Source organism: Apteryx mantelli, chromosome 3 (genome assembly GCF_036417845.1).
Source record: "Apteryx mantelli isolate bAptMan1 chromosome 3, bAptMan1.hap1, whole genome shotgun sequence".
In the NCBI taxonomy this organism is placed as follows: domain Eukaryota; kingdom Metazoa; phylum Chordata; class Aves; order Apterygiformes; family Apterygidae; genus Apteryx; species Apteryx mantelli.
The window spans coordinates 127,113,791-127,129,367 of record NC_089980.1 but is presented as its reverse complement, the minus strand read 5'-3'; the positions used below and the strand labels follow the sequence as shown (position 1 = coordinate 127,129,367).

The 15,577-nt window shown below is 39.3% G+C and overlaps 1 protein-coding gene across 1 annotated transcript in view; it reads right to left on the bottom strand.

Moving 5' to 3' along the window:
• The window catches only part of VSNL1 (visinin like 1), a 99,420-nt gene that overhangs the window by 52,487 nt on the left and 31,356 nt on the right, over positions 1–15,577 (bottom strand). Inside the window, exon 2 of the mRNA XM_067294838.1 lies at positions 3,745–3,911. Within this exon, the coding sequence (XP_067150939.1) occupies positions 3,745–3,906 (162 nt within the window). The 5' untranslated portion in view covers positions 3,907–3,911. The remainder of the gene's footprint in view (positions 1–3,744; positions 3,912–15,577) is intronic.

The following is a 15,577-nucleotide window of genomic DNA, read 5'->3' as shown; positions in this document are numbered from 1 at the left end:
TACTTATGAGAGAAAGAAAAAGGACTCTGGTCACTTGATTTTGCTTTTACTTCCAATGTCCTAGACAGTTCTCTGCAGGACAGATTTCCAGGATGCAACTCCCATGTGAATACAGATGATTATGCCCTGCAGAAAGGTAGAATTTAATAATATATTCCCGTCTTGAGCATTATCTTGTGGGTTTGCAATGGCAGATTTGTGTACAATGTGCTGGCTTGATTTTAGCTTTTTCAGAATGGTATCCATAAATTCCTGCCTCTCCCATGCTCTGTACAGACTGTTAGGGCAGCTAACTCAGCGTTGCAGCATCTGTGGATCTGGGCTTATAATATATAAACAAATTTCCAGTAAAATACTGCAAAAACTGTTCAAGTATTCACCTCATTCAGCACTGTGGAATCAAACACAAACCTTAACAGCTGGCCAGAGATTCTGGATCACCCCCAAAAATCTAGACATCCAAAAAAAGTAGCAATATTTTTTACTGAACTCATTAGATTGCAAACAATGCTGAATATGCTACAGTATAAATTTCCTCCTATTAGCTGTCTATTTAAAAGAAGTATTCTTGATTAAATATTTTTATAGACCCTTTCACTAGAAGTGCTTCAAACAATTTTTCTGTAGAGTCCATTTGTATAACTGCTATTTATTTTAAGCATTGCATAGCTGTGTTCATAATGGGAACTTCCATAACAAAGGCTTCCAAGCCAAGCTACAGTAGTTCCCCCTTCTATTCAGTACAGTCCACATGTACATCAGTAAATACATCAGTACAATTAGAGCAAATAGGTAGAGCGAAAGAGTTAGTGCTGAGGACTTGACATCCAGATCATATATGTTCTGGATATTTTACTTCAGACCTGCTCTAGCTTGGTCCCATAGACTAAGTGTCTATTAGGAGGCATTTTATACAGTAATACGAAGGGTTTGACCCCAGAACACATCTTTTAGTTAAGTATCTTCAAAAAAATGCAGTTTGTGTGCAGCAAGATCACACCACAATGATGATGGAAAAGCAGTGGAGAAAAATGGAAAATTCATCTCAAAATAACACTCCTGATCTAACCTAAAATGTTAATGTAGGTGCATTCATATAGACAAACATTTGAGTCTTGCCCATTAAACTACTGCTACCTCTCTCAATGAAATACCAACTAAAAAATAAAAATAACCGACAATAACGAAACCATAATTCATTCAATAAACATTTTTGTCATCAGGTTTTCAGGGTTCTACAAAATTTGAATGAAGTAAATTCTGCAGACCTGAAAGTCCAGTAAAATTGGTAGGCCATTTTTGTTAAAACTAAAAGATATATATGTTTTTGCTGTTAAAGCTGAGGATATTTTCTGCTGGGTTTGAGTAAAAGAAGATCTTTATAACTTAGTCAGACCACCTTCACATGGAATGATGAAAGGGTGTAAGTGCACCACACAACTCTCATGAGCAAAGACATAATATCATCTAAAGAAAATGTAACTCATAACTGAAAATAAGTCCTATAATTTCTTTTCCAAATATATTTATTTCTGGGAGTCTTCTTGGATAAAATCCAATCCAGACACCAGATAAAATGTCATCTCTCTCAACTATAAGATCACACAGAGAAATAACTAATCAAGACATGCTTTAATTTTTACCCTGAATATGCATTAAAAGAACCAAAATGCTTTAAATCTAACAATAATGATTTGGGACTCCTGCTGGTGGCTTCTCCTACAAAGATCACATTTTGCACCTGGGACTTTGCCTGCAGGCAGCAGCTGGTGCAAGCAGAATGTCCTACATAGGAGAGCTTGCCACCACCACCGACACTCGGAGTGTTGATTCTCGGTGCGCTAAGGGCCATTATTTTACAAGTATTTCTTTCTATGTAGAAGTAAAGCTCTGGACTCACTAAAGCTAATGGTATTTCACTTCTGCAAAATTAGCATTTCACCCTGGATAGAGATGCTATATATATATACAAATGTAATAGACTAGCTAAATATATGACAGCAACATTATAAAGAGCAGATCTTTAAAAGCTTAACTACCGAAGCAAAGGAGAGAATCTTATTTGATCTGCATTTCTAAAAAAAAAAAAAAAAGAGAGACCATAAAACTAAAGCCAATATTCCACCTCAGTAAGACTACGGAGCTGTCTCCATATTTCAAGACTAAAATATTGCTATGCTCTTTGTTTTATATTTTGCACCACCATTTTGTAAACATGGTATTGAATCTCTGCTATTTCTTCCATGGGTAAAGTATCTTGTGAATTATCTGTGAATACTTTAAACAAACTTTTGAAGGAGAAAGTCCTTACAGCTCTGATAGAAGATATCTTTCCTCACAGCACACAAAATCATATAAAACATTTTAATTCCTTTACTGTAATGTGCCAAAAAGAAAGTAATGATTTATAAAGAGTTAAACGCTTGATGTACTTTGCTAGAAATCCATATTTTGTAAAGCCCATTTACTTTCCTCAGAAACATGTAAGAGAAACAATTAGACGTCTAATCTTGGTGGATGTGCACCAAGTATTATTTAAAACAGAAGCTATAAATTATCAGTCGATAAAAAGCACAAAACTTGAAGGCAGAAAAAATTCTTTCATCTTAAAACAACAGTTATTACAAATTCAGTCTTCTTTAAGAACAGGATTGTGAGGCAACATCTTGAGCCATAAATATTAAAATATGAAGACAGAAGTTTATTTATGTAAGCTGCAGTTAGTAGTTTTTGTTAGACTATCCATTAGAGGAAAAATGGGACTGGGTAATAATTTACAGAGTGATCTGGTTCAAGGCTGAGGAAATTCAGGAAAGGACTGTATTATTCATCTAAGGGAAGAGACAGATAGTTCCACTTGTCTGCAGAAATTGTCAGTGTGCTCAATATTAACTACTCACATTTTAAAGGCTTTTTATTTTTATTCAGCCTCACATTGTATTTATGAACTTTTCTGATCCTACTATTCATCATTGACATCCAATATTTTTCCTAATTAAAATTACTTTGAAGTCTCTGACCTTTAAGCAGACACTCCATTCTGAATTAAAATATAATTATCTTTGTAACATGAATATACTTCCCATGCTGTCCCCATGCTCTTCTTTTTACGGAATAAATACATACTAAATGCAAGGAAAAGACTTCATTGCACTTGATAATGAAAAATAAAAAGAAAATAAACCAGGCAGTCTGGTTTTCCTTTTGCATATAACAAGGGCAAGGAGACAGTAAAGAAAAAGGAAAAGCAACACTTAAAATTTATGGAGGAATTCCTTCGTACACAACGCAAAATTTGTCTGCAGGCCACATTGCCTTGAAAACTCACCAACCCAAGAGCTCCGTTGAAATCAAAAGAACAGACTTTTATACGAGTAGATCCAACAATCACGCAGTTTATAATCCAGTGGTATTACATAGGATACAGCACAGTTTAATAAACAGGGCTGGAGCCTCTTTTTGAAGGTGAAAGATACCCACGCATTACAGAGTGAGGAAAGTAAATTTTCTGTGAGTAATTTACAGCTTTCTTCCTAAACATTTGGTTCTGGTCCCTGTAGCTATATGAACCACTGGTCTGACTAGTGTGGCACTTCTCATTTATATCCTTCTATTCACCACTGCTTCTCCTAGTGAAGGTACTGTTTAATCTGAATGAACGATAGCTCTTAACTGTGTTTTTGCTTTATGTTACTTTGTTACTTTTTCTGTGGCCACAGAATAAGAACTTAATAAATAACTTACCTTTACGTAGAGCTGCTGAAATTCCTCAAGGTTCAGTCTACCACTTGGACAGTCCTTTAGAAATCCTTTGTACCACTGTTTTAGCTCATGTTCATTGAACTCCGTGCTCTTCACCAGATCCTCCATCACTTCAGGGGCCAGCTTGCTGTTTTGTTTCCCCATTTTGCCTAAAGAAGAAATAAATTAATACAATTAGCCAAGTTGCTGTAATCATTTTAAACTTGATCAGCAAAAAAGCTGGAATGCATCACTTGTTTTGTGCACACTGCTGCTTGCAGTCAAACCCAACATCATGGACTCCCTAGTGACTAGGAAACTAACCTAGATTTGAATATTTGAGGCTGAAATGGAGAACAATGAAACATTCTTCTTTCATTTTAGAAGTCTTAAGCCCTGGAGACAGACTGTTTATTTGCCTTCAAATCAATGATAAAAATTAAAGCAATCTTTTTTATCTTTACTACTATTCTCATCTAAGTGAAAGATTTATTTTCTTTTGGGTTTGGTGGGGGTTATTGTCTTCCTTTAGAAAGTACTACCACATTTCTTTTATTTCAGATATATCATCATACTGAGAGGCGACCTCTCTTTTTTAGCTATTTCTGGAAGGTAATTTCTAGCTTTTCACTACTCTAAGGCTGAAAAATATGGCTTCATTTTTTCTTTTAATTTAGCAAAAACTTTTCACAGATTCAGGGAGATCTGCAGAATTCCTCTTTATCTTTGTCTTGAATGTCTCTCCAGACACGACACTCATGTTAACAGCTACTCTTGACGGGTACAAGGCTGTGAACAAGACAGGCCTATAATGTGAAGCACTACATATTCCACTGTGAGGAAGCAAAGCTGGAGCTGTACACTTAGTCTTAAAAAATGATGAAATCAAATTCAAAAGACAGATGTAATTTTTATTTATATATATAGATATATAAGCATACTTACTGTAGAGTTAATACACAGTAGATGGTTTATACCTCATCACTGTTAACACTGGAGATATCCACTGCATTTGTTACATACATCTTATACACCTATTTATAAATGTTTAATATTTATACATATAAAATACACAGAAGCACAAAACATGGATATGTCTATATACAAGTACATTAATGGCAATACTGTTCATGTTGGTCTTTTACCCGAGATACCTCCCTGGTCTGCCCTTACCCCGCTTCACAGCATTCCCACCCAAACCTCAGCCCAAGCACGACGACCGGAGCCGTCAGCGATGCCTTTGCTAACGCAGCACACAATTCAGCCCCACGAGCACCCTGGATGCTAAGAAGAAGAAGGTCTATCTTCTCAAAGAATTCAGCTGGTACTAAATGAGCTCTGGAAATTCAGTCATCTGCAAGTACAAAATGCTACAACCCTTTGGGCTAGGACATTATCAGCCAGAAATGTCCCAAAGCCACAGGGACCGAGGCTGTCAGAGGACTGCCCTGCGCTGCTGCACAGACACAGCCGAAGGTGGAAATGGGCCATCATTTCTTGGGGTGCTTCCTGCATCTAGCAAGCAAATCCTCCTCACACACACTCCACAGTTCCTTCCTCTATCAGCCTTGCGAGATTCCATCGCACCTTCTTACAAATAACGATTTGCTCTGTACCCTCTCTGAATTATAAGAATGCCCTACATGAACTCATACAGCAAATCATTATTTGCCCATAGTAAACTATTACTTGGGGGCAGCACACTGCTCACTCACAACTCAGTCTGTAGCTTTGTTAAACTCCCACCACATGTTTTGGTAAACTTAGCTCAAATACTGGAGAGTTTATTAATTACTGTAGGCCTAATTCTGTATGCAGATGTCTAGAAATCAGCTGTTTTGACTGAATGATGGATTTGCAATTTATAAGTATTTAGAACAATTGCCCTAGCCTGATCTTTGAATTCCCTTTCTCTTCAACATCAGCTTTCAGAATGAATATTAATTATGTATAATATTGACTTAATTTGGCATAGTGTGAATTTAAATGCCATAGAGACTCATGCACACTAATACAGATCTTTCTCTAGTTCCAACTCAGATGACCTTTAAATGAAATGCTAGAATGCTTTGTTTTAATCTTTAAGGGGCCTATTTATTTCCTTTTTTTTCCCCTCTCTTTTTTTCCAATTGTGCTACCCTTTACAGTCATAAAGTGCTTTGCTTAGGACCCACAAGACCCAAAAAGATTCTCAGTAATTACAGTAACTACCTTAGGGAGGTTCTTAGGGAATCTTCTGTCTCTCTTAATTCATCCAAGTCTACTTTTATTTGACTCTCTTCATCTGGACTCTTATCCCCATTAATATTTATCTCAGTGACACTTATACATGAAAAAAAGTGATCTTTAATGGGCAAATACCAGGCATTTTTGACTTACAGGTTTTCTGTTATTGGTAATGTAATTATAACTTTTCTGTATTGATTACATTAGTTTTACAGCCCTGTAGCCTGGCAGTACACAGATACAGAAACACACAGGACCTGTGAACCTCAGCACAATTTTCCAGTTAGTTGTAGTATTTTCAGCAACATGGACCTAAAACACCGTAGAAAATGGGGTGGGTCTGCACTTACACAAGTTTACATGACTAAAGAGCTGGACAAAGATATCCATCCATAACCTTTTCTGTCATCATACCCAGAGAAATAAGACAGCGGTTTTCTGTCTCTGTGACGCAGGCCCCTAGTTTTGGCGAGCTGCTTGTTCCCCTGTAGGCTGTCTGGCCAGTCCCAAACACCCTTCAGCCATCCCTGACACATCCCAACAGATAACGTCCTCTATCGTATCAGCGCAAAATGGCAGCTAAGGTCCTGAGAAAACAAGAGTGTGGTTCCAGAAAACCAAACCAGCATTTGGGGAAGGTATAATTCGGGGCTGATGGGTTCTGTCCTCTCACTTGCTGCTCCAGTACCAGACAGCATACAGTTTGCCTTGCTCTGTGTGAGATGAGGGACTGAACAAGCTGACCCACTCAGCCACAACGCCTTCCTGTAACCACAGGCTTTCATTCTTGCCTCTCCTTTTAAAGGTCCTTTCTTACAGAATTGAATTACAATCTGCAAGAAGGCTGAAGAGTCTCATATAATTATCAAATATAAACTCACACTTCTGGCTCTAGGAGATACAGCTTATTTGAGAACAAAAACTCAAATACATAGATTATCTAGTTAATCACATTCTAACATCTTCTAGGGTTTCATTGAATCTCTTATTATTATTGAAAAAGTACAGTCACCCATTAGCAATGAGTACACCACTGCCAACACAGTTAATTTTCTAAAATTAAAACTATTTTTAATTAAGTTATAATCATGGTTTCCCAAACATGTTTTTTTTTTCCCCTTGTGAAAATCTATGAATATGCATTAGGCAAAAACAGGAGAGAACAGCTGCACAATCACTAAGTTTTCAAGTAGAGGAAAGGTCACTCTGCAAGCATTTCTTTGTTTAGTAAATTTAATTTTTTCAGACTACAATATGCTTCCAACTCCCATGCTTCCAACCACGCAATGTGACAATCCAAGCACTGTTGTTCATCTTCTGTCGCGTTTTCTGATTGGCAAAAATCATGAAAGGAAAAAACAATTAAAAAAAAAAAAAGCAACACGCTTTGATTCCAAACCAGTGTGGGGTAGAGATTCATGATAAACAAGAAACCAGCTAAGTGGGTGGCACTTTGCGTGAGTAAATGTGTCAAGTCTGTTCCCAGTGAGAATACTTTGGCAGAAGAATGCTTATTAATATTAGCAAGAGCAACAGAGTCCAGATTAGAGAGCCCAGAAAATGCTGAAACTACTATTGTGCCACGAGCAGTAACAGCAATAAAGGCTGAGCTAAAAACACACATCCTTTTGGCCAAAATGCTCCAGAGAGGCCATCGGCTCCCCAGAGAAACAAGCTTTTCAGGAGTGCTTCGTGCAGTAGCACCTCAGCTGCCACACAGCAACCCCCGAACTGCTGCCCAGAGGCTATGTTGGCCCCAACAGGCCCATAGGAAGGTCAGTTTTAAAAGCTGGAGTTAAAACAAAGGATCCAAAATCTAAAGCACTCTGGGCTGTGCTGGAGGACAGCAGGCAGGGGAGAACATGAGGAACATTTGAGGATATATCTGTCTGCTTTTTGTACCCTCTGGACTGGCCAGGGAAGCGAGAGAGCTGCAGCAGCAGGAGTTTGAAGTTACTTGAAAATGACTCAGCAGCATGGTTTAGCAAATTGGTTTTATATTGATTTTCTGGGGGCTTTGGAGGTAAAAGGAGTTAAATCATGTGCAGGAAGAGGAAGACAGTTCTCAGTTTTAAAACCAGACCCGGTCTTCCACTTTTTCCCTGTTTAAATCTTCGGTTTGATATCTTTCCTGCAATTCCACCAGGAGCCCCACACATGCTTCAGCCATGTTAAAAGGTCTCCTACCTCCGCACTATCATCATCCAAATCTCCTGGCCACGGGCAGGGTTTTTCCCCTGGAATATTTTACAGCAGTTCCTACATAGGTTTAACAGTTCTGCTTCTCCCCCTTGGCTTGCCAGTACTACACTATCAGTGTGAGCACAGTTTTAAAAATCAAGATTTTATTAAAGACCTAAAAAAAAAAAAAAGTTAAAGAGCAGAACATGACTTACAGAAACTCCTTTGCTGATTAATGATTTCAAGACACCCCCAAACTGTTGTTAACATACTCCCTTAACGCAGCACCTGTTTCCTCCTTCCCCTCCTCTCTATTCCCCTTTAGCCTTTTCAGCAGGTCTTCAATTTTTAAAGGGACCAGGTACAAATATAACTCTGGCCCTTCCTAGTGAAGAATAAACTGAGTGTTTTTCAAGATCTCATACTTCTGCTGCTGCTGAAGAAGGACCCAAATTCCCGCACAAACCATGTCCCTGCAAACCCAGTCCTGTGCCTTTTTGCTTGCTTTGCTCATATCCAGTTATACACCACCATTTTCTTTCCATGTTGTGTCAGGCAGAGTGCTGCCAGCAGGCTGAGGGAGGGGATCCTCCCCCTCTGCTCAGCCCTGGTGGGGCCACACCTGGAGTGCTGTGTCCAGTGCTGGGCTCCCCAGTACAAGAAAGACATGGACATACTGGATTAAGTCCATCAAAGGGACACCAAAATGATGAAGGGACTGGAGCATTTTACATACGAGGAGAGGCTGAGGGAGCTGCGACTACTCAGCCTGGAAAAGAGAAGGCTCAGGGGAATATTAGCAATGTGTGTAAATATCTGATTGGGGGAGTAAAGAAGATGGAGCCAGACTCTTCTCAGTGGTATCTACTGAAAGGGCAAGAGGACAAGAGTCATTAAAAAAAAAAAAAACCACCCTTCCTTACTGTGAGAGTTGTCAAGCACTAGAACAGGTTTACCAGGGAGGCTGCAGACTTTCCATCCATGGAGATGGTCAAAACCTGACCGGACACGGTCCTGGGCAACCTGTTCTATCTGACCCCGCTTGAGCAGGGGGGGTTGGACTAGATATTCAGAGGTCTCTCCCAGCCCCAACTATTCTGTGATTCTCTGAAACAATTTGGGGAAAATGGGACACTTATACCACCTTGCTTTTGGTACCCACTGTCACTGGTTAGTTTCATTAAATTCCCTCCAGACATAACTGACAGAAAAGGGTTCCTCCTAAGGGCCATTTGGAGAAGATGCTCTAGTGATTCCAGTCACCTCCCTCCCTTCGCTGACTCCAGAAGGAACATAGGGAGATCAGCCTTAGGTACAGGCACCTAGGTGATGTTAATAAACAGGACTACTCCAACTTACCTCACTATATTTTGGCTGCTTTGACACCTGCCCATGTTCAAGTTCTTGTTCTCCCAGCAATCCTGCATGAGCTGAATGGGGTAGTCAACCACCATCTCCACAGTAGCAGCCTCAAGAGGCATTAAAGAGTCCTCTTGCAAGGCACATGTTTTTCTTGCTTTTCCCTGGCTCTGAGAAATGGGAATGAGCCGTATAGACCATGCCAGAAGCAAATTACAACACTCAGTTTGCCAGCTCAGCTGTGCTGGCAGGCAATCATTAGGCTGGAAGGAAAGCTGTGCTTCATGCCCACCCCTCTGCCTCCTCCCAGCCCACAAACTCCCACAGGAATGTGCTGACTCCTGTGGACTACATGTGAAATCCAGGCATTGAACAGGTAAGTGTGGTGGGTGTCTGCAATCTTTCACACAGTCTAAATCTATAAGCACTAAGTAGATTAAACACTGTATAGACTCCAACATATATGCATATATAGGAGTAACAGAACCCCAAAACAATTAAATGCCAGGGAAAGCACAGAACTATGTGCATAATCTATAATAACAGAACAATTTTCTTGTTTTTTTGATCAGGCTGTTTAACAAATTTCCAGCTGTGTGCTGGTAATAACTCCTGACAACTCCCAGCATTGTTCCTTTCTCCTCAGGCTCCTTATGACACTGCCTTTCCTCTACTAATGTCAGCATGAAGGATAGATAGGAGCAGACTGTCAAACCACACAGATGCTTCATTTCTTCAAATATACTTATTGTTCCACAGAAAAAGAAATCTGGAACCTTTCAAACAAAAAAAGCCAAAGATCTCATACCCAAAGCCTCATAGGAATAAGTATCCAAGAAACAATATATGTGGAGGAGAGGAGGAATTTTCCCATTCAAACCATGAAGAACAACGGCTGCAATTGGAACAACTTTGTCCAACTGCAGTGCTTCCCATGCAAATTGGGAAGCACCTACTCACAACAGCTGCTGATGTGATTTCTAAGCTACCTTGCACAAAACAGGGACGACCCTGAGCCTTGCATCTCTCTGGCATAGCAGAACCACACTCGAGGGGAAAGTCCTTTTCTCCCCGATAAGTGCAGGAGAGGAAGATCTGTTAGAGAAGAGAGTGATATGGTACTTATGTACGATACTATTTGAATCTTTTAGTATACTGATGCCAAAGAAGTATTACAGTAGTATTAAACCTTTAGAGAAGGGGTCAGTCAGCTTACCAGGAACTACTGGTGGCAGCAGTTGTCTTTCTCCCCTCACTGTCCCCCTGTAAGCAAGCCAATTTGATCTCCAGTGACTAGGAGTAAAGACTTCATGATGGATGCTGCATTGCATTGTGGCCCTCCAAAAAACTCCCATGGATAGAAGACTCCCTCACTCAGCTCAATCCCCTATTCCTATTCCTCTCCCAAAAGCCCTGTATCCAAACACACAGCAGCTCCACACCTGCACTTTGCCAGCAAGGGGAAAGAGCAGCAGCAACCTGTAGGACTGGAAGCTGAATGCAATCCACTTCTCAGCACTTCCCATTTCTACTCTTGGAGTGGAAAAGCCAGGCAAGTAGCATCACCCTAGATACAGGCAGAGGGACCAAGGACAGAGACTACCAGATACAGTGAAGCTTAACAGGGCCAGGCGATGCGGAATACTGTGGACCTGCTCTAGGTGACCCTGCTTTGAGCAGGTGGTTGGACTAGATGACCCCCAGATGTCCCTGCCAATCTCAGCGATTCTGTGACTCAAGAACTGCAGACACCACTTCAGTAGTAATTCTGGGATAATCTGATTATCAGGTACAGGTAGATTTATTACACTCCCATGGTATTAGTATTTTGCCTGTCAGTGATCTGTAGCATTCAGGAACACCTTGTGTTCTTCCCACTGAGAAGCAAAAAGCACCCTGAACTGCCACCTTTCCCCTTCACACAATGCTTTAGCCTCTTCTGAGATTTTAACGAAACTTATGCTGTGCTTTGCACCATACAAACTGATGGAAAGTTTATCAGTGAAAAACAAACAGATTATTTTGTGCATGTGTAACACCATATGGAAGTTAGGGGCAGTCTTAATTTACTGCTGACAACGTAAACTTCAAAGTAAGGGTGAGGCAAACAGGCCAGGTTCTGATCTATGTTACACTACAGTAAAACTGGAATAAATCTAATGATTTCACATTACTCTACTGGTTTTACTAAAGATCAGATTCAGGCCTGTAATCTTTCTGCCTAAAAGAAATGGGGAAAAATAGAGAATAATGACATTAAGAAATACAATTATCCAACTGAATTGAATAATAAATGGAGAGAAGAGGTTTAAGCAAAAGAAGAGATATATTTTTAAATGTTAGTTGAAATGAGATGGATATTCAATTAGATTCAAGCAATAAAAAAAAGGGTAAAATCTGTACAGGCGGATGCTCTAACATAACAGTGACTGGTTTGCAGGGTTTTTTGTTTTTTTTTTCCCCCCAGGTGACTAGAAAACAAAAATTTTGTTTCATTTAAAGTGTAAAAACATTTGAATTTGTTTTCTTCTGAGTATGGAATAAAACAAAAAGGGAGTTACCTACATTTTCAACATGAAAATCAAGGGTAATACTAGCCAGACTAGCCAGTAGCTCAATTGTTGATGCACCCCTGTGGGACACAGCAGAGCTTTATTCAAAGCTGGACTCCGAAGCAGGCAGCTATATAAACTGACCTGCAGATATGTGGTCTGAAGTACATCTCAGGATCCTGTTTCTGCTCCCTCTCCTCCTTCAGATTGGGAAGCAGTTTTGAGCAGGCCAGTGCTTTCTCTATTGCAAGTGGCATAAGAGGAAGTATGTGGCATAAAGCAGAGACTTATCTGGGTTGTTTAACATGACCTGGGTGCTCAGAAGAGCTTCCAGGCACTACCACTTAGATTTAGCATTGAAGAGACAGGGACAAAATTGCTCTTTTGCTTGCTCTTTCTTTCAGTCTTTCCTTTTCGACCGCATTGAGGAGGATATCCATATTTCTGCAGAAAATTTTGCCTCTGAATAATCAATGTTCCTTAAGAAAATGTTTACTGAAGACTTCTTATTTAACTTTATTGTTTGGCCATAACTCAAATAGTATTTTTTTTTTCTTTTTGTCATGTCCACGTCTTCTCTTCCTGTATTTAGACAGTTTGCTGACCTATTCTAGATCTTCTAGACAATTTAGTGATTAATTTCTGAAGAGAACAATATGCTTGTTAATGCTGAGTGTCAGACAAATACGTAAGTATATCTGTTGCCATAGTTTCATTTTGCAATTAGGCCAGTCTCTGTCAGCAGTGGTGATCAGTAAGTAACATGAAGGTGTGAATTGAGGAAGAAGCTTCATTTATCAGCAGTAAGATTAATATTTTCTTAGCTGGCCTATTCTCTCTGATTTTTTTCCTCGTAAATAATATGTGTTAAAATGCATGCAGAACATTTACTGTATCTTTTTGTAATAATTCATAAACCAAATAGCATTCCAAGGAATCTGAGTAATAGTTAGTCTGATCATCCAGAATGCTCCATCCTCAGAGCCTTGATTGCAGTGACAAGTTTGCTGCATGCCTTATACCAAATATAATAGCTTTTGGCTGATTTCTCTGAGGGTTTTATTCTAGAATCTATGGCTTCCAATATGCTAGCTTTCCCAAGTGAGATGCCCTGATTTGCGGTTGGAGAAATCATAATCTTCTGGACATCACTAGTTCAGAGCAGCCACTGGAACAAGTGAAGTGTCAGCACCGAGGACCATTTTCCAAGCCTTGCATTTCAGAAGAGTGGCCTATATGATTTTTAGGTATTTCAGAGATCTATCCACTATTTAGTATGCCACTTCTTCTGGGGTGTTTGCTGCAAACTTTTCTTTTTGGGGACTATTGACAAGACATGCTTGAACATTATTGTCTCCCTGAGTGGGTTCCAGCCTTCTTTTGAATCATGTGACCACATTTATGTGGCACTGTAAGCATCCATCTAATTTTGTCAATGCCACAATAGACCAGAATTTCCTCCACCTGAGAAACAGGGGTTTTTTTGTTTTGTTTTCAACTTGTAGAGACCATGGTTATTAAAACACTGTTTTTCTTCAGGATCAACATTATTGATGGTTCATGCTTGGGGATAAGCACTTTTAGACTCTAGCCATTCACTTAGACCACATTTACGTACATGCACCATTTTTTTTTCTTAGTTTCTTAGTTTTTGTTTACTTGTTTTCAAATTAATGGTCATTTATTCTGTGGTAATTACCCAGAAAAAGAATACGCACTTTCTCTACACTCAAATTTCAGCAGATCTTCTGAACTGCTAGCAGTTTATTTTATTGTTAGTTTGATAATTGCAAAGTAGCCAAATCTGTAAGTTGGTATGTTTACTAACAGGTTTTTCACTGGTCATCTTCCAGCCTTGTTTTAATTGGTGTTTGAATCAATCATACGCCTTTTTAAGACCACATCTCCCACTCTTCAGTCATTAGGCTCTACTTTTGACACAAGCTTCATACTTCCTTTATATCCATATTCCTCATTACAGCTTTTAAACAATACTGCCCTACTTTTCTGCAAAGGTGGATTAATCTCATCTAATGTTAGCTGTTTTAAGAAGTTAGTTTTCTTTGGTCCCTCTGTAGTCATTAGAGACAGTCAGAAATCTTCAGAGTGATTCACCCCATATACAGACAGACGTCTAAAAGAGGCAGGATGAATATATATGTATGCCTATTTTAAGATAGGATGAATCACCCTCTACAAGGGTCTCTTTCTTTCTGCTGATTGTAGAGGCAGCCTTGTAACTTGCTTAGATTTGAAACTGAATTTCTAAATGCTTAAAGTGAAATGAGAAAGATCCCACCCTCCTTGACAGCAGTGGATTACCTAGAATCAAAATGCTGCTTCTGATCTCAATAGGAAGCACATATTTGCTGAGGCTGATTGTTATTCCTCTATATTACGAACTTTATTCAGGTATGACTAATGCCATTAAAAGTCCAACACACTGGTATACCAAATACAGGCAGGTATTGCTAGTTATTTCCATCAAAGCAGTGGAAAATTAACTCTTTTCCACCCTTCTCAATGCCCCCTAAAAACATAACAGTTTTAAGCAGCTGAACTGCAGAAATCAGTCTGCTCAAGACTGCCTCCTTAAGTCCTTGTGATTTCCTGTTTTTTTCCCATCTGTTGTCTTATACTCAGTATAGTTCTTAGCCCAGTAAAGTCTTGGCCTCAGAGTAAGAACAGTATTGATTATTATTTAAATATATTATTATTCCATAAAAATTTTCACTCTGGGCATCTTACTGCTATATAAAAGGTTGGTCTTCTTCAACCCATAACTAATCTCCAGCTCTCTTTTCATCCACAGCAGTCTCTTTAGCAGCTGTGCCCAATGGTGCAAGACACTGTCTCATGGCAATATCTGGATACACAGGGAGAAGCAGGTACCGTGAGTCAAGAATGGCTCTTCTCCACTCTTCGCTGGGCATAACCTCAACAAGATTAGTGCATAGATTCTTTCCTATCTGTTCCCAGCTCACAAAAGAGTGATAGTGTCTCTTTTCTTCTTGTTCCTGTGTCCTGTGATGACAACTGTGACCAATAAAGGATGGAGTACAAATCTGAATAAGGGTATCAGCACGTGGTCTATAAGTAGTGTTGTGATAAACACAATAAATACAGGCAGATACATATAGACATATTTTACATCTTTTGTTTCCATTCAATTTCTGCATGTAAAAAATAACACTGAAGATTTTGGAGTTAGCTCCCTTTTGCACACATCTACAGACCACTATAAATGAGCTGATTTCAACTGATGAATTTGACCTGTGTGTGAAATAACTACACTACTAAAAGCCACATGACTGTGTATTATGAGAGATATTAATAGAAGTGGTTATCATGAAAGTATATTACAGCTTTTTATTTTACTAAAAACCTTTCAAAGTCAAAACAAAGTGTTTGCGCCACTGTGGCTAGTGATCCTTTGGCGCAATGCTCGCCCCAAATTCATTATAAACCCATCGTCAGAACTTTCCCTTGTGACTGCTTCAGATGGAGCATGATTAAAT